The 24043-nt window shown below is 41.1% G+C and overlaps 2 protein-coding genes across 9 annotated transcripts in view; both read left to right on the plus strand.

The window, feature by feature from the left end:
* The first annotated feature begins 2187 nt into the window (after positions 1-2187).
* The window catches only part of POC1B (POC1 centriolar protein B), a 107173-nt gene continuing 85317 nt past the window's right edge, over positions 2188-24043 (plus strand). For 2 of the 8 annotated variants that reach the window (XR_012156721.1, XR_012156722.1), the window contains exons 1-6: positions 2192-2432; positions 3736-3820; positions 13921-14092; positions 14937-15116; positions 16485-16592; positions 18689-18804. Coding sequence is in view for 6 of the 8 variants with exons in the window: in XM_073327575.1 (XP_073183676.1) it covers positions 2418-2432; positions 3736-3820; positions 13921-14092; positions 14937-15116; positions 16485-16592; positions 18689-18804 (676 nt within the window). In the remaining 2 variants the exon portion in view is untranslated. Of the gene's footprint in view, positions 2433-3735; positions 3821-13898; positions 14093-14936; positions 15117-16484; positions 16593-18688; positions 18805-24043 lie in introns of those variants that run through there. The other 6 variants (XM_073327575.1, XM_073327574.1, XM_073327573.1 and 3 more) reach the window with 6 other exon arrangements.
* On the plus strand, positions 4311-6884 carry GALNT4 (polypeptide N-acetylgalactosaminyltransferase 4). The gene has a single exon (XM_073327572.1). The coding sequence runs from the start codon at positions 4545-4547 to the stop codon at positions 6294-6296; it is 1752 nt and encodes a 583-aa protein (XP_073183673.1). The 5' UTR covers positions 4311-4544; the 3' UTR covers positions 6297-6884.

A 24043-nucleotide genomic window follows, 5' to 3' on the forward strand; every position in this document is an offset into this window, starting at 1 on the left:
AGGATTAACTTTTTTCGGGGGAAGCTGTGGGGGAGAGAGAAGGGATTTAAAATCAGGCTTGTAATTGAAAGCTAGCCCAAACTATGCAGTGGTTACTGCCGATGAAGTAAGCTGTAGCTCATGAAAGCTTATGCTCAAATAAATTGGTTAGTCTCTAAGGTGCCACAAGTACTCCTTTTCTTTTTACTCCATAATAAGCTCACCTTATCTGTCTCTCCCAAAATATCAAAGAATAACAAATAATGTGGTTTTTAGAGAGAGCTTCTAACTAAAATTCTCAGTGACATATGAAAGTTTGCCAAACCTGTTTACGTAAGCCACAAAGATTTCATAAACGTTTACAATGAAAATAAGATTCATAAAATGACCAATAGAAAACTACGGTGCAACCCAAGCTCCTCATAAATCTTGCCCTTTTCCTGTCCCTAGCCTTCCCATATCCTGGCAGCACAATTTTAAGCCCCATCTCACCCTTTGTCTATTCATTATCAAATGCTCAAGGTGCAACAACTCCTCCTTTTACCGTTGATTCATTTCTTCTGTTGTGGAATCGCCTTAATAACAGCCACCAGTTCCAATTACTTAAATAAAGCAATAATATTTGACACAGAAAATACAGAAAAGTAAATAGTATAGAACAAAAGAATACTAAGCTATCCTATGTTACATTACCTTTTCTATAAGTGTTTTCTCCTTTCCTTGAGATGAGTAAGTAGTCTCCTTCATGATTGCTTTATTTGGGGTTTATCCGTTTCTTCCTGTCTGGCTTTAAGGAATGCAACATCAGGGAGAAGGAATTTTTGTGATCTGATTCAGTCCATACCCCCATTAAATGATGGCTAAACAAATTTTGGATTCTGCCCATTTTCAGCCATTTTTATACATATTTTTATGGCAAGAATCAGTAGCTAGCACTGTTACCTGTAGGTTTAATGTTTCTCTTATTGGACAAGTACTGTTCAGTCTTGAAGAAATGCTGCTACTATTAGTTTTGCAATGGTTTTTTGGGAGGAGCTGTTGCAAGCAGCAAGAAAGTTTGATCTATCTCCGTGTCTCTAACTAGTCAATTTTGGGTTAGAGTTTCTCTCTGGGTATTGGTGAAAGAAGGGGTTGCTTGTGTGCTGCTTGACTGCCTTTGTGGTGCAAATTGGTCTTAGAGGAGGGCATATAAATCCTCTATTACTGTAATTTCTGATCACCTCACTCTTTGACGTATTGATTTCATACGGTGTAAATTAAAATAAGTTACCCCATTTAAAATACTTAGATTCTGCATTACTGATTTCTTGTATAAGGGGAAACCAACATGGAAGTCCCTGAAATCTGCTACTGCACATCACATTCCCTAACTCTGTGGAATTCATTCAGCATCATACTTCTTCAAGTAGAAGTAGTCTTAGCAGAACTCAATTTTTAAAATTTTGGTAGATAATGTAGGTTTAATTTTAAGCATTTTTTTTTAAAAAAAACCTACTTGAATTAAATGTTCACAGTTGTGGGAAGTTATGGGGGAGGGCAATTATTTAATGACAATGAACAGTGAGATTTTAAAAGTTAGAGCTTTCTAACCGTTCAAACACAAACTGTCCATAGCACCTGTTTAAAAAGTACAGTGACTAGCCTTCAGTTAAACTCGTGTCCTCAAGCAGCATTTTGCTTACTTTGCCTGTCCTACATTTTGATGGGTGCAGATGAATGTATTTTTTTGAGCCCTGTGTGTGAAATTTAAATTCACTGACATTTGCCCACATTTACCATACAACTCTCATCCTTCCAAGCCCGGCTAGGAGGCCCCAGCCCAGCCCCCAGGAGAGTGAGTCCCTCCCCCCACAACACGGATGTAGCATGGCTGACATGAGGGGGATTGGAGTCTAACTCTCCCTGACTCCTAAGGCGTTAGAAACGAAGGCGGCTCCCCAAAACTGGCTCTGCGGGCTGACCCCCCCCCCCACTCCACGGGCGGCGGGTCAGCAGCTCAAGCATCGTTGCGAGTTCAGTCCCGCTAGGCCCGTGCTGCTGAGGCAGAGGCGCTCGCGCTCCGGCGGGGGCGGAGGCAGGCCAGGCGCTGAGCTGCGCGCGGGCCTCTCTGGGGGCGTGGTCCCTGACGGGAGGACGGGGGGAGGCTGCGCAGAATAGGACATGGACGCTCATGGTAACCAAGCAACTGGGGGTGGGGCTCACTGTTTCTTTAAGGGCGAGTCGAGTGCCTATCGCATGGATGCGGCTCTAAGCTCGGCGCCGCGCTCACAGGGGTGGATGGGGCCCTCGGCAAGGCGGGGGCTACTGCTGGGGTCGAATTCGGGGCTCGGCTAGTCGGGTCTGGAGCGCGGGGGTTTTGACTGCGCCGTGGGGCGGCCGCTGGCGCTGCAAGGCAGGGGATCGCAGCGCCTGGCGCGGGCGCGCTGGGCCGCTGTCCTATGGCGTCTGTGCTGGTAAGGAAGGGAGCGGGCGGGCCTGGGGGAGACGCTGCCCGCCGAGCGCCGCTTCTGGGGCAGAGGAAAGGGAGGGACCCGACAGCTCTGCTGTGCGCGCTGGGAGGGGCGGGCCTCCCGCTGACTGCGCTGAGGGAGCCCCGGGCAGCCGCCCGCCAGGGCCCGAACTGATGAGCGTGTCTCCAGCCGGGCACCAACCGGCGGAGCCGCCTGGGGTCCGCGCCTTCTGGCCCTGCCCCATGCGCTGCCCCTTCTCCACCGGGACCTGCTTGTCTCGGGCCGAGCTCTGGGTTCAAGTTGCCCCCTGGGGCGTGCGGGCCAGCGCCGCGGCGTTAGAGCACGTAACCCGGCCACCCGCCGCTCCCAGGGGAGGTGACAAGCCCCGCTAGTGCCCCGTGTTTTCCTCTACTCCTGCTGTTACCGCTAAGGGCAGCTCTCAGGTGTCACGGTGATGGGCGTCTGGGCAGATCGGTGATGGACGCTCCTGCTCCTCAGTGAGCGAACTGGCCAACTGGAAGGGAGCCTGGAGCCCAAAGATAACGGGGGACAGCTTGTCACAGCTCGCCCTGCCAAGGGAAAACCTCTGCCCTTGAAACAGGGAGGGCGGGGGGCGTCCAACAGCTGTTAAAGGGTTTTCGTTTGCGGTAACCAAACCAAAACGCATTCAGAACGCCCGTTCACTTTGATTTGTCAGAGGAGAGTTACAGTCCCTTAAAGGGGAGCAGGAGGGTGGCCTTGCATATGATTTGCTATATCCGTCCTGTTTGTTGCACGGCGTTTTTTACTGCCATCCAGGGCCAGATTCCACAGGGGCGGCGGGTTGTTGTTCCGGAACATCTGTGCTATAATAGGGACATTCTGTAGGGCCTGGCTTCTCGGGATTTTTCTCCATGTCAACATCTAGAGACCAGCACCTGTGCCTGGGCCTCTCTTGGCTGTCACCGCACTTCTCCGAGTAATGCAACCTTGAGCAGTGTTCTAGCTTTTAGGATGCTTTGCAGTACTCTCCTCCCCCACTATTATAATAATGAAAGTAAGTTTTATTCTGGGCCACCGCGCTGCTGCTTTCCCAGAATCTTTCAATTGTATCTCAGAGAAGCTACCGCCTTTCAATATTAATCTCGGTGTGATCATAACATGGCGAGTTCCGGGTTGACAGAACAAAAATCAGGTGATGACACAAAACTCAGTTCTCAGATATTACAGGTTTCAGAGTAGCAGCCCTGTTAGTCTGTATCCGCAAAAAGAAGAGGAATACTTGTGGCACCTTAGAGACTAACCAATTTATTAACTTCTTCTCCAGGAGGATCCTATCTTAATTCGTCCCTTTAAAGGCCATAAAGCTGCAGTCACCGGCGTTGACTTCAGCCCGAGCAGCACGGCACTTGGTGAGTTTGTTACCTTTGTAGCGCGTTAGAGTTGCAGGCTTGTGCTGAACGCTTTGTGTAGGATCCAGACGCCCAGGTCCTGCAACGGGACTGTACTCAAGGAGGAGGGAGGGTACAGTGCCGCTGGAGCGCACGGAGGGGGAGGAGCGAGCGGATGGCGACAGGTGGGTGGCCCCTACAGGTTGTTGCTTGGGCAGGAGGCGGTGTTTGCTCTCCGGGATGACTGAGGAAAGTTTCTCAGCGGCTTCCGGAGAAGCGTGCTCGTGTGGCTCCGGGTCTAGCTCCGGTCCCCGGCGGGTGGGGCCGGCGGAGGCGGGGCTGGCGCACAGGGTTGGCGGGGAGAGGCGTTTCTCTGTGTCGGACGGGCCAAGGGCTCCCTGCCTCTTTTTTTAAGCGACAACTTTTTGAGCAAACCAGGGGGCGGAGGGGGAGTGCCCGGGGGAGGGGTTTGTCCCGGGCACAGAGAGGAGGAAGTAAGGCACGAGAGAGCTGGGGCGGGGGCGCTCCGCACAGGAGGCGGGGAGCGGGCGGGCGCGCGGGGTTGGGAAGCAGCTTCGTTGTTTTTTTGCTGCTCCGCATCCCCGCTCCGGACGATATCCGGGAACAGGACCTGCCGCAACCCAGCCGACCCCTCCCCAGCAGCCTGGGCCCGGAACTGCTGCCTCCCCACGGAGGCAGCGCTGCAGTAACTTACAGCTCTCCCTGCCCGTTTTAATCGCTTGCAATGAGGATCCATCTGGCCAGAAGATGGACTTGGCTGGGCAGAAGCTGCCTGTTGCTTGGCCTCTTGATGATTGCTTACTTCGTAGTGGAGCTGTGTGTTTCTACCTTCCATGCCTCCTTCACCGGAGACAGCGTCACCAATGGGAGATGGGAGAGGCACTTTTCTGGCAGACAAGAAAAAGCAGAGGATTTGGCTCGTCCAGTTTATGAAAAATCCCCTCCTGATTCTTCTGCGCTAGGAGAATGGGGTAAAGCCTCTCGTCCACAGTTGACACCTGAGGAAAAGAAACTAGAAGAAGAGCTGATTGAAAAATATGCAATTAATATTTATTTGAGTGACAAAATATCTCTGCATCGTCACATACAGGACAATCGAATGTATGAATGTAAAGCCAAATCTTACAACTATAGAAAACTTCCAACTACATCCGTTATAATTGCTTTCTATAATGAAGCTTGGTCAACCTTACTGCGGACAATTCACAGCGTTCTTGAAACATCTCCTGCAGTACTTCTAAAAGAGATTATACTAGTGGATGACTTGAGCGATAAAATATACCTGAAGGCTGAACTTGAAAAGTACATTAGTAACCTGAAAAGAGTTCGTTTGATAAGAACCAGCAAACGAGAAGGACTGGTTCGTGCACGCTTAATTGGAGCTACCTTTGCTACTGGTGATGTCCTCACATTCCTAGACTGTCATTGTGAGTGTAACTCTGGTTGGCTGGAACCACTTTTAGAGAGGATTGTTGAGAATGAGACTGTGATCGTTTGTCCTGTTATAGATACCATTGATTGGAATACATTTGAATTCTACATGCAGACGGGGGAGCCCATGATTGGGGGATTTGACTGGCGATTGACATTTCAGTGGCATTCTGTACCTGAACACGAACGTCAAAGATGGAAATCTAAAACTGACCCCATTAGATCCCCAACTATGGCTGGTGGGCTATTTGCAGTTAGTAAGAAATATTTTGAGTATCTTGGTACATATGACACAGGGATGGATGTCTGGGGTGGGGAGAATTTAGAACTATCATTTAGGGTGTGGCAGTGTGGCGGCACATTGGAGATCCATCCTTGTTCCCATGTAGGCCATGTGTTTCCAAAGCGGGCTCCATATGCGAGGCCAAATTTCCTTCAGAACACAGCACGTGCTGCTGAAGTGTGGATGGATGAGTATAAAGAACATTTTTACAATAGAAATCCTCCAGCAAGAAAAGAAAATTATGGTGATATTTCTGAAAGAAAACTACTAAGAGAGCGTTTGAAATGTAAGAGTTTTGACTGGTATTTGAAAAATATTTTTTCCAACTTACATGTACCAGAGGATCGTCCAGGCTGGCATGGAGCTATCCACAGTATGGGAATATCATCAGAATGTCTAGACTACAATTCACCTGAACATAATCCTACTGGGACTCACGTGTCTCTCTTTGGATGTCATGGTCAAGGAGGCAATCAGTTCTTTGAATATACATCGAGTAAAGAAATTAGGTTTAACTCTGTGACTGAACTGTGTGCTGAAGTCCCTGAACAAAAGGATTTCATTGGCATGAGGAACTGCCCAAAAGATAGATCCCCTATCCCAGAAAATATCATATGGCATTTTAAAGAGGATGGGACTATTTATCATCCTCATTCAGGAAAGTGCCTTAGTGCTTATCGTACTTCTGAGGGTCGGCCTGATGTGCAAATGAGGACTTGTAATGCTGCAGATAAAAATCAAATTTGGAAGTTTGAGAAATAAAATGGCCATTGATGATAGTTATTATCTGAAGAACTTCAGAGTAAATTAGTGGCTAGCTATGATTTGATACATGAATTTCCTCTGAGAGCCTTCCCTGTAGTAGTTTAGGAACTGAATCTCCTATGCTGAAGTGTACGAAAGTGGGTTGGCAAATACTGGGAATTAATGTTTAAAAGTGCCTTTGTACTGACTTAAGGTTTTTATTTTTGTAGGGTCTTGATTCATTATTGCTCACATTTCAGTTTATATTTTAGTTTTAGGAAAAACATGACCTGTTTTAGACCTGAAGAGTTCTTACATCAAGTGAAAGAAAATCTATGTTACTTTAGATTAAGGTTAAGAATTTAAATCTAGAGAAGTTAAGGTTCTCACAGCAATGTTTACTTAGCTATATTGCAGATATGTATTATGACATAAATTCACAGAATAAATAATACAGTAGTACATGGCTGAGTTAACATTGGTGTTGGAAGTAGAACCTTAATCCTTAGTCCGTTGTATAATCATCCAGGTGTTTACTTTATTGGGGATCTGCCAACTCCTAAGGGTTTTGAAGAGGTCATATTATTTTTAAAGGAATGAAAGTTTCTATTGCCTAACTACGTGGAAGACAGGAAACATTAGGACTGGCCAGGCTTCATTCCTTAATTCATATCCCCCTCCACATGTGAACACCTCTTCAGTCTTGCCCTAGTTCCTGAAAGCAATTTGATTCTTCAACACCTGCCCTGCCCACCCTAATGCTAGAGGTAGTGGAACTAGAAAGATGGGCTAGCAGTATGAGAATGTTAGCCAGGTGGAGTTTGGGGGGTGGGAAGGGGATGGTTAGGGGTGGGAGACTATTGAGTGTGTGGCCGGCGAGCCCAAAATAGTGGGTAAGAACCTGGTGCATTTATCTTGAGTTTGAGAGAGAAAAGGATGGGTGTCATGTTGACATTTGTCTCTCATCTTTGAATTCTCAGAACTAGTATGCACATTCTGAGTGCTCTAAGCAGTAGCTAGCACTCAATTTCTGGACATTTGTTTATATTCTCAAAACTACCATTATGTTTACATAATCTTTTGCATTCTTTCTTGTGGTTTTTTTTTCATATATGTAATATTTTATATACCAGTATGTTAGGAGGTAAAGAGGTGCTGTGTGGATAACAACATTAAGGCAGTGGTTCTCCACCTATTTACTGTTGTGGGATGCATATGCAGCTCTCTATGTGTTATGTGGGCCACATTCACTCAATATATATATGGCCTGTGTGGCCCTGAGGATGTCATATGGGCTGCAACTGTGTACTGATTGGACCTGCAGGCTGCAGGTTGAGAACCATTGCACTAAGGTGTTTGTTTAAATGTGTGACCATAGATAGGATGATCAAATAAAGTTTCTTAGGTGTGTGATCATTGGATTGCATATTCTAGAAAAAGTACAATGCCAGTACCAAGTGTTTTGGGGCCTCTACATGATTCTTCTAGGCACTGGCTTAAGCTTTGGCAAATCCAGAGTTTTTTTTTCGTTCTGTATTCATCTTGTGCTGTCTATCAGTAGCCACCAGATACCAAATCTTGATCTTGGACTGACAGCTCTTACCTTCAGATAGAGAGCCACAAATTAATGACAGAAAGTGAACATAAAAATCTGGGGAAGGTCTAGTGGGATATAGTAGGTGGTGTTGGTTCATTACTCCAGGGCTAGGCAGAAGGGAAAGGAGATGGCTGTTTGGAGGGAGAAAGTGGGGTCATAAAAGGGCTGGGGACTTTCTTGAAATAATGAGGCAAGAAGGAAAAGGATGTGTGTTCAGAGGTATTTCTAAGAATTTGTGAAGGATTGGAGGGAGGAAGGGAAAGAAGTGACCAGCAAGCTGGGGCAAGAGTTGCTAGGATGGAAGAGTGACTAGATGAGGAAGGTTTCAGAGCAGCAGCCATGTTAGTCTGTATTCGCAAAAAGAAAAGGAGTACTTGTGGCACCTTAGTCTCTAAGTCACCTTAGTCTCCACAAGTACTCCTTTTCTTTTTAGATGAGGAAGATTCTGGATTACGGGTGTAGTGCAGGGCCATACTAAAAATGATTGCCACTATGTGGTGCTGGGCATTATAAGTCTCTGTAATTTATTTTAACATGACTAATTTGAAATCTGATTTGTATAAATTGATATAGAATAAGGGAATTGTCACATTATATTGATCAGCAAGGCAGTCTTTTGCACATTCCACCAAACCTGAAGTGCCAAGGAATACCTCTGCATTCCTCTGTAGACCTGCTACTTTGAGAGACTACAGCCCATGACATGCTGAAAGAGCAAGCTTTATATGGTCATATGCATTTGTGAAAGCCTTACCATAAATAAATTTGTTTCAGCATGCAATCTTCCAAACGAATTCATGCTTGCATAGGCATCTACCTTGTATGCCATGCATACTTACTGTATTGAGGGAAATGAAGTATTGTGCATGCAGACTATGCAATTTTTATTCAATTCTAACATTTATTATTTTTTAAAAACCTAGCAAACAGTGTGTTCCTTTTGGAGGACTATTTTATGAATTGGAAATTTAAAAATAACTTGTTGGGCTGTCTGAGCAGAAAATAAGAATGAACAAGTTTCTTAAATATTACACTTTTTTCAAGGCACTTATAACTGACAAACAATTCAAGAGAACTTTCTTATCCCATATTTCAGGTTTTTTAAACAGAAAAATAAGACTAAGAATGTAACACTTCTGCCCAATAGAAGCAATTTTTATAATATTATAAAGATCTGATAATAGGAACTTGGAAATGGCAATCTCAACCATAATTGAAGCATTGCTACTGTAATCTTTTAATTCTGTGTACGGATTTCTGGAAAATCTGAAACTCTCTGAAACAAAGGTATAAATATATCTATTTTTAATTCTATCAGTTTTATGAGAATTTTGGGGACAATAAAATTACTGTATGTGGATTTTAAACTACTGATTTTAAATGATAAAAGGAACTATGTAAATTTAACATTGATTAAATGTAAGCTTTTTGTTGTTGTTTTTGAAAAACAGTAATAAAAATGACAAATGAATGTTGGTTAGTTTTCTGGCTTTTGTTTTGTTTTTGATCTTTGCCACTTATATTAGTGCCCACTACATTTAGAATGAACTCCATCCATAGTATTTTGGCATTTTATAAAGGTTAATAATAATAAACCTCTTTTGCTTAAAAGCCAACCAAGATTCTGAATTTAAGCAGCCTCTCCATCCCTTTGGCAGAAATGAATTTTTCATCAAATAGAAACTCTTTAGAATTACTGTTGTATATGTATTTGCCATTGTAACTAATGATGAGAGAATATTTGATAGAGGCATAGTTGTGTTAATGTTCCCATTTGATTTAAATATTTAAGTCTATCTACACTGTAATTCCTATTTTACTGGGTGACCTGGTTACAGCAAGGTAGCCTCATGATATAGTTGAGCATTAAGTAGATGGGACCAAATCGTGTGTTTTAACTGTCTAACAGTTCTACAAAAGGTCAAAGCTGTGTACAGTTCAGTCCTACTAAATCTTGTTAACAATATCAGCGCTGCTGTGGTGTTCGGGGGGACTGGGTTGGAGTACAGTAGAAGTTCCACTCTCGATGGAACCTTACTGTCTTTGGTAGACACATGATCAATATGGCCAATTATTTTTATTCTGAATTTGGCAGTATTGAGGGGTGGGAGAGGAGCCTATATACTTCTAGAAGTACGTCCAGATGTCTTTATTTACTGCCAAGGAAATATCCTTGATTGAAGGCCATTTTACTAATAATTGCAGCCCAGAAATGTATAAACCTGGTGTTTGCATAACTATCATTCCATTGTTGGATGTGCAAGTCTTTGATTCATATGCAGAAAAGCAAAATATGTAAGGAAAAATCTATTCTTAATTTCTATTACTATTGCCTGTATCATTAGATACTTAAGTAAAACTGTGGTTGTAATATTGTTTTTTGTACATAGACAAGAATCAACAATGTTCTGACATGAGGTTTGTGCACAGTCAAGTTTTTGCCCTCTTAAAACATCGTTATTGTTGTAGTGTAGGCGGGTACTTAATTAGAACCATGTTCAAACATGAAAGGTGTTCACATATCTCCTGTGGGCAGTGCATACACCAGACCTGCTCATGTAATAAACTGTTTTTACAAAAGTAGTCTATGGACCAACTTACTGTGTTTAAAGGCTGTAACATGGCAATGTATCATGCCTATATAAAGACCAGACGGCATTATACCACAAAAAGAAAAGGATTACTTGTGGCACCTTAGAGACTAACAAATTTATTTGAGCATAAGCTTTTGTGAGCTACAGCTCACTTCATCGAATGCTCATGAAAGCTTATGCTTGTTGCCGGCACCCAGTGCCGAGAGGCTGAACAACAGCTTGAGTGGTTCGTTACCCGGTGTGCTACACCCAATAATCACAACGGGGTAGAGAAGCAGAAAAGTTTATTTGCAGCTGCAAAAAGGTACAGGGAGAATAAAATCTCAAATCCTGCACAACAGAGCAGGAAGTTACACAGGCTTTTATACATCCTTTTCCCCAGCATACTTATCCAATAGCAAGCTGCTCCAAGTATCCATATAGCCAGCCAATCCAGTTCCCAGCTAGTTAGTCCCTGATTCTCTGTATCATTTGTTAAACTATACATAAAGCTGCTTTATTCAGCATTGTTCTTCCATATCTCCCCTGTTTGGCCTTGCTTAGTTTCAGGCAGTCTGACTCTGCAACATACTGTTGCAGATTCTCAGCATAACTGCTGTGTGTGCCTCCAGGCGGGGGGGGGGGGGGGGCAAGGACACTTGGGCCTAGCACACAGAGCTGCTGCGAGTGCCTCCAGGCAGGAGGGGGGGCCAAGGACACCGGGGCCTAGTGCGAGGGGGCTTCATCGACACTTGTGGTCTTCCATCCCCTCGAGTTACCTAGTGGCCATGCCCCAGTGTTCCCAACATGCTCAAATAAATTTGTTAGTCTCTAAAGTGCCACTTGTACTCCTTTTCTTTTTGCGAAATCAGACTAACACGGCTGTTACTCTGAAACCTGTCATTATACCACAGTACATTTTCCAGTGTTGATGCATCCAGTAATATGTTTTGTAATAATTAGGCTTCATCTACAATGGCTTGGGACATCATATTTAGCCCCTCCCTGGGAAGAGCCATGTTTAAATAGGTATTTTAACATTTTATTTGAATTTTGTAGAACTTAATGCATTTATAATATCTTATTGAGGAAAAAGAAAACATGGTGCAAAAAGGGAAACAATAATTTTATAAAAAAATTCTGTGAAATACTTTGCTTGGATAACTCAGAGAACCATCTTAAACTGGAATGAAGAAACAGAAGAAATTAATTTAAAGTGCATTTTGTTACATATAAAGAATAATTTAAATACAATTGCTGCTAATATGGTTTCAGCTCCACTGTTGAAGAAATAAGCTGTTGCTGTTAGCAACATTAACCATAGATGTATTTATAATAATTCTTTCCTACCATGCTGTGTTCACAAAAGACAAATAAGGAAAGAAATCCTAAAATATCTTAATTTATATTATTGTGGCTAAGATATTGCAGAGGTTTAAGATTGTGGTATACCTTCTACATAAGATTACACACTGTTAGTTCAATTCCTGGAAGCAGAAATATTTATGCTGTCTCAGGATCCCATTGAAATTAATGGGACTCAGTTCTCTTTCCATGATTGGGGCCTTAGTTAAGGATGGACTGAGAGCTTCGGCTCTGAATTACCTTTCTTGTAATTGTGCTCATGTCTGTCTCTTTGTCTTCTTTTTTTTTATTTCCCCCAGCTTGATATAGACAGATGCTTATTTGTGGTTATTTTTAAAAAAATGAGTAAAGCAGTAAAAGGAAGGAGTTAGAATGTAATTTTAAAATATGTTAATGTCTGAAGCAAGAAAGTGAGCCAGTGCTATGTGATATGCCAGCTTGTGCTCCATGGGTTGCTGGTGGTTTGTGGATTATATTTATTTTAGGAAGTAGTGGCCTAATAAATAATCTGCCCTGTATTTTAAAGGTGGTGAACTCAAATTCTCTCTCCTAAAGCGAAAAAAGAAAAAAACACAAAATATTATTAGAAAGAGCCTACTATGAAATAACCAACTCTCAAAGTTAGAAAAAATTATCACATACCTACAAAACATACACCCTCCAAAGTAGGGGGTCCAGGGATAACACCTTGCCTCAGAGACTATCCTTCCCCTTGGCTTCTGGGAAAAGCGGGGATTAGATCCATGGAGAGGACTGTGTAGACTCTACTGACGGGCTCATCATTTTATGTACTAGTCTTGCCTTGTGCTGTATATGTCTCTTTAAATTTAGACCTCTCTTCCTCATCTCTTGCCTCCCAAATTACTGCCCTCGCTGGTGCAGGTCGGGCAGAGAAGTATTAACTTCTTCACATCTTCTGCAATTGCAAGGGAGATCCTATTCTCCCATCCCCTCTCTTCCCACTTTCAGTGAGGAAGGAATTATTTGTTTCTTCTCTCCTTTCTTTTTCTTTTTTTCCTTTCTGATCATGCCATCCCCCACCTGCTACACCCCAGTCATTCCCAGGCCTTCCCTGCCTTCATCTTTTCGAAGCACTGACATAGAACTTTACCAGACTGGTCATTTTCATTCAGCTGCTCAGAAACTTCTAGGTAAAGACTGAAAAACATTGTGCTTAAAAAGTTAAACACATCATTATACAGAATTATGTACACTATGTGATCAGCTGTTCTGACTGCAAAGGCACACAAATATGTTCCAGTGCTTGCTGTTATTGAACCAACACCTTCAGTTTCTCATTAAATTCACACTGACTCAAAGAATGTTCAAACTTAGATACCTAATTCCTTTTTTAGACACCTATGTTCCAGTTTAGGAGACTAAAACTGATATTAGGAGTGGAATTTTCAAGTAGATCTTTAGCACAGGCCTACCTCTGTGGAGTTAGGCCAACACATAGTGCTTTTTGAAAATCCCACGGTAGAGACGGAACTTTAGGCACCCATCTGTGAAAATTTGGCTCATGTCACCACTGTGACTTTAAATAGCTGCACGTAGAAATGGCAGTATTTGTTACCCTGTTTCCAGATGTTTTAAATTTTGTTCAGCATTGCGAAACCTGTGTTATAATTATTGGAATATTTACAGTATTTTCATTTTCAAAGTGCTTTGCAAACTAATTTGTTCAATACACCTCAGAAATAATGTCCTTATTTTACAGATGAGAAAATTTATAGTGACTTGTCTGAAGTCACAGTGAACCAATGTTAGTGTCAACATTTCTGTTTAGGAGTTCCTGGCTCCCAGACTTGGTACTAGGGCCACTAGACCAAACCTGTCTCTCAAAACATTAAATAGATAATAAATTAAGTGGCATTGACAAAATCAGCAGTCATTGTTTTTGTAGGCATTTTGTGTCATTTGACTTCCATATTAAAAATTAACAGATTGTTAATGATGGTGGAATTTAAGGTACTGTCACCAGTTAAGTATGTAGCTATAATACATGTGTATTTTAAATTTGAGCGGTTATCGGAGTTCTTATTATTTCAAGTGATCTAGTTGTTTGCTTTTAACAGAAAATAGCTTTCAAATTATTTCTTGCCAGCCTCATCTTCTTTGGATAGGTTTCTTATGATATGGAATTTGAGGCCACAGTCCAGAGCTTTCAGATTTGTGGGTCATGTGGAAGCTGTGACCAGTGTACAGTTTTCACCAGATGGACACCTCATGGCATCTGCTTCTCAGGATCGGACTGTTAGACTATGGATTCCCTGTATGTGAGTACAGTATAACTGAAGTATATTGGTTATATTTTTTGATACTGCAAATACCAGTATCAGAGAAACTTCAGATCTGTAGATTATTGCCCCCTTTCCAAACATCAGGTGGACCTGAGGGATAATGGGAGTCTGGGGCAGCTGGAAGCAAGGTTCTTAATTCTCCTTGGTTTCTCCGCTGTTCTATAAAAGTACAGAAATTAGGAAGCCTTAGCTCAAGGCAGGCAAGCATGAGTGGGTGGCAGGAGGAGGAAGGCCTAAATTCATGTGGCAGTGTTTTCTTTCAAACTCAAAGGATACATTTACTTAAATGGGAGTTGTATGGCTAAAATCCAGTGCAACAGTTTGCAATTTGTGGGTAAGTGATGAAAGAAGCCAAGACAGCAACTTTTATTCATTCAATCAAAATTTGTCTGTTCCTTTAGAGAAAAATGATAGTGATTTTGAACAAAAAATATTTTAGACATTTTACAGTATTGAGGCTAGTGTTTACCTTCACTCTTAAGATTGTTAGATTATTACAGTACATTAAAATATTTTTATTTCATTAATTAAATCTTCTGAACTAAGTAACAAGGCAAATGCTGGCAAGGCAAAGTACTTTTACATTTTAGAGTTAGTCATCTAGATAAACTTCTAATAGATCAGAAAACTCAGTTTTTCAAAATATCTGTGTGGCTTTGTCTAAAGCCCGTAATCAGGATTTACCAAGAGAGATTGTTCTTGTGTATAGGTGTATTCAGGGAAGAATTAATTTTGATCTTTTAATCAGTGTCAAATGATTATTGAGTTTTATATCCTCTATAAGGTTAATATTATGGAAAATGTTAACGTATTTTTTCAGTCATGGAGAATCTTCAGCCCTGAAAGCGCATACTGCACCTGTCCGTAGTGTGAACTTCTCACATGATGGCCAGTTCCTAGTTACAGCGTCCAATGACAAATCAATAAAAGTATGGAGTGTTCACCATCAGCGCCTTTTGCTTTCCTTATCCCAGCACACACACTGGGTTCGCTGTGCCAAGTGAGTGTTGTGGTGTTGTATTCTTTCATAGTGAGTTTGTAAAGGAGGAACATTATATGCTAATTTCCTTGTTTAGAACTTTAAACAAGGCATTTTATTTTCCAGAGGCTGAACAAGCATGCAGAAAAATGTGTAAATGGTAGAAAGCTGTTAAATGTGAATCATGTATCATACGAAGAAAAGGAGTACTTGTGGCACCTTAGAGACTAACCAATTTATTTGAGCATAAGCTTTCGTGAGCTACAGCTCACTTGCATCCGATAAAGTGAGCTGTAGCTCACGAAAGCTTATGCTCAAATAAATTGGTTAGTCTCTAAGGTGCCACAAGTACTCCTTTTCTTTTTGCGAATACAGACTAACACGGCTGTTACTCTGAAATGTATCATAAGGTATATTATTAAAATGATACAAGTTTAGTGCTATCCGTCCAGATTTTTAAAGGTGTTGCTGAGCTCAGCATACAATGCCTAACTGATTTAGAAGCCAAAATCCCATTGCCAGTAGCTGGAATTTGGGATCCTAAGTGCCTAAATCCTCTTTGAAAATGAAATTTAGCCTTCTAAATTAGTTAGGCTTTGTACATCGAGCTCAGCATGCCTAAATACCTTTAAATATCTGGGCTGAAATACTTAAATATATCTAGTTCACTTATCACTATACATGAAAAATATTGAAAAAAAATAGATATGGGAATTTTTTTGAAGAAAAAGTAAGACTTACTGTATTTTATCCTGGTTTTCCTATATTCTGTATGTATTCAAAAAGAGAAGTAATGAGTACTGGAGAAACTAGACTAATAAATTTGACTTTGACTAATCTCATTTTTTTTTCTTATTTTTAAAAACAGTTTTTCATTAATCAATCTGGGAGAGTTAGGGTAATTATTGAAGGATCATTGTTAGTTTAGAAAGACTTACCTAATGAAAATTCGCAAGCATGTGTATGTTTAATACCATTAAAATATTCATGGTAGAGAAAGCCTTAGTTTAAAATTTAAATGCAGAGTTCTAGGATGACCCTCTGTTTCCATTCACTTGTAACTTTTCTGTCAATTTTTCCTTTAGAGCTGAAACTTTCATACTTGGATTCAGCCTACAGGTCATTCTTGCACCCAATTAAGCTGTGTGGGTGTTTAAAAAATATATTTTAGTTTTTAGATTTCAGGGGCAGAAAAGGTTTTTTTTATAAATGGTATGGGAAGGGGTAATCTTTTCTGCCTTGTTTTGCAAACTTTGTTTCTCAGTAAGTATAACACCCTTAAACTGATATTGTCCTAGAAAATACCTTTTACTATTTACTATTCAGTTATCTGTATTACTGAATATTTGATACTACTTCTTAAATAGAAACCTTTTTTATACTTTACAGATTTTCACCTGATGGAAGATTAATAGCATCTTGCAGTGAGGATAAAACTGTTAAAATCTGGGATGCAGCAAATAAAGTATGCATTGATAGCTTTACAGACTATAAAGGGTAAGTGCCATGCAACAGAAGGAATGCAGAAGTTTATTCACTATGATATGAAGTTCATCTTCTGTGCTGTCTTAAATCAAATTTCACCAACATCTCTACGCAATATTTGAAAATAAATGCAAACTTTTCTACCAGCAGATGGAAATCAAAGAAATGCAAAGATTTTTTTTATTTTTAAGAAGCCAGTTGGCTGTCTAAATGTGCTCATCTGTTTTTCTGTCTCCAGGAGATGAGACCAAACCTGACTTGAGAAGATGGCTGGGTTAGACTTCTGACTACTTTTATCTTTGAATTTTTCCCCAATACTTTCCTTTCTGTTAATTTAGAGTAGGATGTTTTGTTAGTGAAGAATTCTCAGTTTTTCCCCTCATACTCATTAATATTCTGCAAGCTACAGTGTGTTCTGCCTTCTTTAGTTGTGGAAAGTACTTTGGTTTCATATTATCCCATATTCTTTTAAACATAAACGAGTCAGAGCTTTTGGGATGCATGGAACCTCCTGGAAGATAAGCCCAATATATACACTTTATTAGTTTCACTAGTGCTATGTTATCTCTCTCCACCTTTTGTCTGAGCTGAAAAGCACTTCAATTTTACTATTTTTTAAAAAGGTTCCAGAGGTGATCCTAGCAGTTTCAGGCTTGTAAACCTAACTTCAGTACCACACAAATTGGTTGAAATTATAATAAAGAACAGAATTATCAGATACATAGGAGAACAAAATATGTTGGAAAGTCAACAAGGCTTTTGTAAAGGGAAAGCATGCCTAACCAATCTATTAAAATTCTTTGAGGGGGGGTCAACAAGCATGTGGACAAGAGTGATCCAGTGGATATAGTGTACTTTGACGTCCCGAAAGCCTTTGACAAGATCCCTCACCAAAAGCTCTTAAGTAAAGTAAGCAGTCATGGGATAAGAGGAAAGGTCCTCTCTTGGATCAGTAAATGATTAAAAGACAGGAGAACAAAAGGGTAGGAATAAATGGTCAGTTTTCACAGTGGAGAGAGGTAAATAGCAGTGTCCCCCAGGGATCTGTACTGGGACCAGTGCTGTTCATCATATTCATAAATGATTTTGAAAACGGTGAACAGTCAGCTGGCTAAGTTTGCAGATGATACAAAATTAGTCAAGATACTTAAGTCCAAAGCTGACTGCGAAGAATTACAAAGGGATCTCACAAAACTGGATGACTGGGCAACAAAATGGCAGATGAAAATCAATGCTGATAAATGCAAAATTATGCACGTGGGAAAACATAATCCAAACTATACATGCAAAATGATGAGCTCTAAATTACGGTAGCTATTGCCACTCAAGAAAGAGATTGTGGAGTCATAGTGGATAGCGTTCTGAAAACATTTGCTAGATGAGAACATCTAATAGCACTGTATAAATCTGTGGTATGCCTACACCTGGAACACTGCATGCAGTTCTGATTGTGCCATCTCAAAAAGGATATATTAGAATTGGAAAAAGTACAGAGAAAGACAACAAAAATGATTGGGGGTATGGAACAGCTTCCATATGAGGAGAGACTAGGACTATTCATCTTAGAAAAGAGACAACTAATGGAGAATATGATAGAGGTCTATAAAATCATGAATGGTGTGGAGACAGTGAATAGGGGAGTGTTATTTATCCCTTCACATAACACAAGAACCAGGGGTCACTCAATGAAATTAATAGGAGCTTTAAACACATGGAAGTGCTTCTTCACACAATGTACAGTCAACCTGTGGAACTCATTGCTAGGGGATGTTGTGAAAGCCAAAAGTAGAAACATTCATGGAGGATAGGTCCATCAATGGTTCTCAGCCAAGGTGGACGCAACCCCATGCTCTGGGTGTCCCAAACTTCTAACAGCCAGAAGTTGGGAATAGAGGATGGCATGGATCACTTGATGATTGATTTGTTCTGTTCATTCCCTCTGGAGCTTCTGACACTGGCCACGGTTGGAAGACAGGATACTGGACTAGATAGATCATTCATCTGACCCAGTATGGCTATTCTTGTGTTCTTATTAATTCTCTTGAATTATAGATATTGCTGTTAAAAGAGCAATACTCATTAAATCTATTTTCATAATTTCCATCTAGGTTTGCAAACTATGTTGATTTCAATCCAAGTGGTACATGTGTAGTTTCTGCAGGTTCTAATCATACAGTGAAGCTCTGGGATATTCGAATGAACAAGTTACTGCAGCATTACCAAGGTAAAAGCTTATATAGCTTATGGTAACTAAACCTGTTTACTTAATTCTTTTATAATTATATTATATTATAAATTAAATTATATTATAATTTCTTTAAAATGGAAGCAATAAAATGTCTTGTAACTTTAAGAAATATTTCCTTAACTATCCTTTATTTACATTTTAGTGTACAACTTGATTTCATTTTATTCTGCTGAGAATACTTTCCCTTTTCATTCTGCTAATTCTTCTTGAGAGAAGAAGGATGAAATTATGCACAAAATGGAATTATAAAGTGGCCGAACAAGGTTGATTTCATTCAGTTTAACAGTTGACTTGTGAGGTTTTCTTGGCAGGAAATCCCACTGCCTCTTGGATTTCAAGACAGATGCTGTTTTCTAGTTTTTAATGCCGAATCTTCTACCTGGCCATTGTGAAAGTGACATATGAGCTAGACTCCTCAATAACATAACAAACAGCTACAATAACTCCTCGCTTAATGTTGTAGTTATGTTTTTGAAAAATGCCGTTTTAAGTGAAACAATGGTAAGCGAATCCAATTTCCGCATAAGAATTAATGTAAATAGGCGGGGTTAGGTTCCAGAGAAATGTTTTTCACCAGGCAAAAGACATTTATATATATATATACACACACACCGTATAAGTTTTAAACAAACAGTTTAATACCGTACACAGCAATTATGATTGTGAAGCTTGGTTGAGGTGGTGGAGTCAGAAGGTGGAAAGGATAGAATATTTCCCAGGGAATGCCTTGCTGCTAAATGATGAACTTGCACTCGACTGAGCCCTCAAGGGTTAACACATTGTTAATGTAGCCTCACACTCTACAAGGCAGCACAAATGATGCAAGGAGACACAATAGATGCATGGCAGTGGCTGCTAACATTCCCTGCGGAAACACAATGTGATGATGAACCCATGCTATCCCACTGGAGTGTACCACTCCCTCCACTTTCCAAAGTGCAGGAGAGGTGCATCTCTGTGTGAGTCAGAGACATACTGTGTGTGTGTGTGTGAGAGATACGCAAGCATTGCCCCTTTAAGTATACTGACTCCACTCTAAGTACACTGCCTTTTTAAGTAGATCAGCAAGTTGAGACACCACTTGCTGCCAGCAAGCTCCCTCTGTCCTGTGCCCTGTTGTGTCCATCTTCCTCTCTCCCTTTCTGTAGAGATGGGGTACAGGCAGTGTTTTCCCCAGGAATTGAAATTAGGGTGGGGGGTCAGGGCCAATGAAGGGTGAGACCATGAGGTTGAAGGTGGGCTGTATGGCACCATAGTAAAAACTGAAAAATGTTTCATGACCATTTTATTAGATTTAACTCATGTTTTAAAATTATCACACAAATTAAAGTTGGCTACTCAAGCCTTCTATGAAGCATTACATCTACATCTTTATTAGTTTCTTGTTATAATTTTGCACAACTCTGTTAATGAACTTCTTGAATGCAATGCGTTCATCTTTGGTGGCTTCTCGTATGTCCAGAACTTTCATTCCTTTAATTGATATGCTCATTAGTTCACTCACATGATCAGGCAGAAGGCGACTTCTTTTAGAACACAAAATTCTATTCAATGATGAAAAAGAATGCTCAACTGTAGCTGTTGTGACTGGGAGTAGCAAGAGATGAATTCCTACTTCTTTCATCCCAGAAAACCTAGCATAAAGATCTGGTCTAGCCACAAGTGACGATCAAATAGGAGTTGAAGTCAAATCTTCATTAATTCGTCATATGATATTCCACTCTGTGTTCAAATTCTCTATTCTGTCCTGAGCACATGGCTTTGCTGGTAGTGCCTCACTCCACTCAACTGTCGGTGTATTATAGGACAGAGATCTGTAAAAGCTATGTAGAGGTTGAGTAGAATCTAGAAGTCGCGGTTGTAAACGATTATAAAAAGATTTTTAAGAATAAAGTCTATGTACTTTTTCAGATGTCTTAACAAACACTTCTTGGTCTCTTCGCTTAAGGATTCAATATAAATGCCTTCATTAGTCAACTTCTAGACTGAAGTCTTTGCTTCTTCCAGTACTTTTTCAATGGATAGCTCTCTGATCCAAATGTAGCTTCTATTGCTGGACACAGATCTACTACTGTTGTAGCAGATGCCTGGATGGCATTGTTTAATGACCCAAGTGGTTTCAACAGTAGACTTACAAGAGAGAGAATGGCAATAGTCTTTTCTGAACGTAGTCGCAAAAGTAATCCACCAGCCTCACTACTTAGATCCATCCCATCTTGGTAGATACTTTCCAAAGCCAGTAATCTTCTATATTTTCTAAGATATTCAGTCTTTTTGGACTCTTGCTGAAAAAAGAACATAATGAAGACATTAAATTTATAGTTTTCTAATGTCTTTTGAAGAGTCTGCAGCTCATACTAGCGCTAGTTGGAGTAGATGGCCTGTGCAGTGTTTATAGGAGAGATTAGGGTTACACTTTTCTCTGAGCAAAGCTTGTACTCCACCATGTCTTCCAGAGAAGTTTGCAGCTCCATCAAATGCACAAGCAGCCATCTGTTTGGGGTCCAATTGACAAACATGTAACTCTTTTAAGATGTGGGTTGTCACAGATGCAGCTAATCTGTCTCTATAATTTGAACATCTAGAAATGCATCTACTGGCCTACCATTGACATCAAGATAACGTACACAATGACTTAATACTTGATGCCCATTTGCATCAGTGCATTCATCAGCCATTTATGGAAATTTTTTGAATGTGGTGAGAGAGCTCTTCACTTTTTCAACTGTTGAGTCTTTCACTGTTGCACCACATGTGTCTAGCCAGTCAGTTGAGTTTCTTGCAGAAAGCTAGTGAGCATTTGCTGGTTTTATTCGGAACCAGTGTTCAACTTCAGGATGAACAAGTGACAATGCACTTAACATTGGCCTCCAGTTTGTAGTATCTCTTGCTTAAATAGAAAGTATGATGCCACAGCCATGTTTGTTCGCATGAACTGTGTTGTGTCTCCAGCATTCTTAACAGCCTCATTTAATCTCACCAGTGTTGTCTTTGGTCAGTGGAGACTCAGACTTCAGAGGTGCTTTCACATGAATTCACCTCCGAGGTGGGGGGCAAGAAGGCACCTTGCTCATTCCTCCAGCTGCTCACTGTTCGCTCTGGCCACTGTTGTTCGTTGTGCCACCGTTCACTACATCACTCTGTTGCCAATGGCCCTGCGCTGTCTCCTTCTGCTGCCACCTGCCACTGTGATCTCTGTGAGTTGGTCTCTTGAGGTTCCACACAGCTCGCAGTGATTTCAGCTGAGCTCTCAGTGGAGGAACCTTGCTGCTAGTGCAGACGGGGCCGTCTCTTCCACAGAAATACTGTCCCACAGCAGGTCTAAGCACTTAGACCTGATTATCAGTGATTTCAGCTGTAGTCGTACTTAACAGAACAAGAAACTATCTATGGAGCCTAATCAGCTCTATCTTTAAACAGTGGAGAGGGGCAGGTCAAAAAGTACTTGTGACTCAGGCAGACCAACAAGCAAAACACATGTTCCCACCCTCTTGATGTCCTCAATCAGCACAGGCTGAGTACAGTTCTACTGCCCTTTACTCCTACAATAAGAACAACAACATTTAATTACCCCCTGCATTCAAGTGATTTGTAACCCAACCCCAGCCAAAATCTATCACTTGAGCAACACAGCTCTGTTTGCTGGATACCTAGATAGATTAGGTGTGAATGTAAATACAATCTGGTCTTAAAGCCTTTTCCCTCCAGCCACCACCTCATCACTAGCTGTTAGGGAGAGCTCATGTAGAATTTTGATTACAAATCATAATTTGAAATTATTAGGTTGGCCAACATCCCTGAAATGAATGTACTGACACTGTCATAAAAAACAACAGCTGTATAAGGAAACTAGTCTATGTTCACACTTTTCAAATCTATTATTTTTTTCAGATACACGTATTTTATCAAACACTTTATATGCTTTTAAAGTGTATATTAATGTTTCAACTTCAATTCAGATGTCCAAACAATCACTAAATTGGCAACACTGCATGTAACTAGTTCACAAAACTGGGGGGAGAGGGTGGGTGTTGGGAAAATTCGGGGGGTGGGGGGTAGGGAAATCCCTGGGTACAGGAGTGGGGGAGAGGAAGGCTTCCTGACATTAGCACCCCTTTTATCCACCCCACCCCCAGGAGCAGCTTCAAGGCAGGAGCAGCACACAGCAGTGGCAGGAGGGACACCTGAACTGCCCAGCAATTGTTAGCCTGCTGTGCGGCTGCTGCACAGGGAACTTAGGGGACCTGATATGGGGGCTGCAGGTCCTCCCTGGTTCCAAGCCCCCACCAGCCAGCTGCAACAGGCTGCTCTTCCTGCAGGCAGTCGACAAAGCAGGCGGCTGCCAAATGACATTATAAGGGAGCATTGCGCAACTTTAAACGAGCATGTTCTCTAATAGATCAGCGACGTGACAACGTTAAGTGAGGAGTTACTGTATAAGAAATGTTGCTTAATAACAGCTAACTGAGAAAGTGTGGTCCAGTGGTTAGAACGTGAAACTGGGAGTTAGAGCATGGGACTTCTGTCTTTTAATGCTAATTATGCCGCTGAGTAGTTCTCCGGTCTTGGACAAGTTACTTATCCTTTCAGTGTTTGGCTTTCCATATAGGTGTTTCAAGTAATAGTTAACATTTGAAAAGTGCTCTGGAAAATAGTTATGAAAAAATAAGTATTTTATTATTTAAATAAGGCAGAATGTGGGAGAAATAAATGGCATGAAAATTAGCATTCAAGTAGTTTTCATGTTACTTTGAAATAATATTCTGAATTTCAAGTTCTAGTCTATCATGAGAAGATAAAAATTTAGGAAAGGCTGGAGATATGGGGAGGAGACAGATTCATGATGGGGGAATACTATTCAGAATTTTTATTTAGAACTATTAGCTGAAAGCTCATCCTGTTGCATGGGTGTAATTCCTAAAAGCTGATAAAAAGGGCTCTTGTTTCCATGTGTTGTGTTGCAGAGAGCAATGTTGCTGTTTGTATATGTTCCCCAAAGTTTGTACACAGAGCAGCCCCCTGGTTGGTGGGACAACCATCTCCTTGTTACCCCATGTAGCTGTTACTCCTGCTTTCTCTGATCAACTGTCACATTCCAACCACCACGGAACCTTTGGACTCCAGCCTTCCATCTGGTTCTGACAGCCCACTGATGCTTGAACCTGGTGATATTCCAAATAAAAAAGAGCCATCAACCATGGTTCTAGCTGTTTCA

The sequence above is a fragment of the Lepidochelys kempii genome, chromosome 1 (assembly GCF_965140265.1).
Source record: "Lepidochelys kempii isolate rLepKem1 chromosome 1, rLepKem1.hap2, whole genome shotgun sequence".
Taxonomy (NCBI): domain Eukaryota; kingdom Metazoa; phylum Chordata; order Testudines; family Cheloniidae; genus Lepidochelys; species Lepidochelys kempii.

What these genes read in the sequence shown, in the direction of transcription:
- GALNT4 (XM_073327572.1), top strand. Translation starts at nt 4,545, where the DNA reads ATGAGGATCCATCTGGCCAGAAGATGGACTTGGCTGGGCAGAAGCTGC.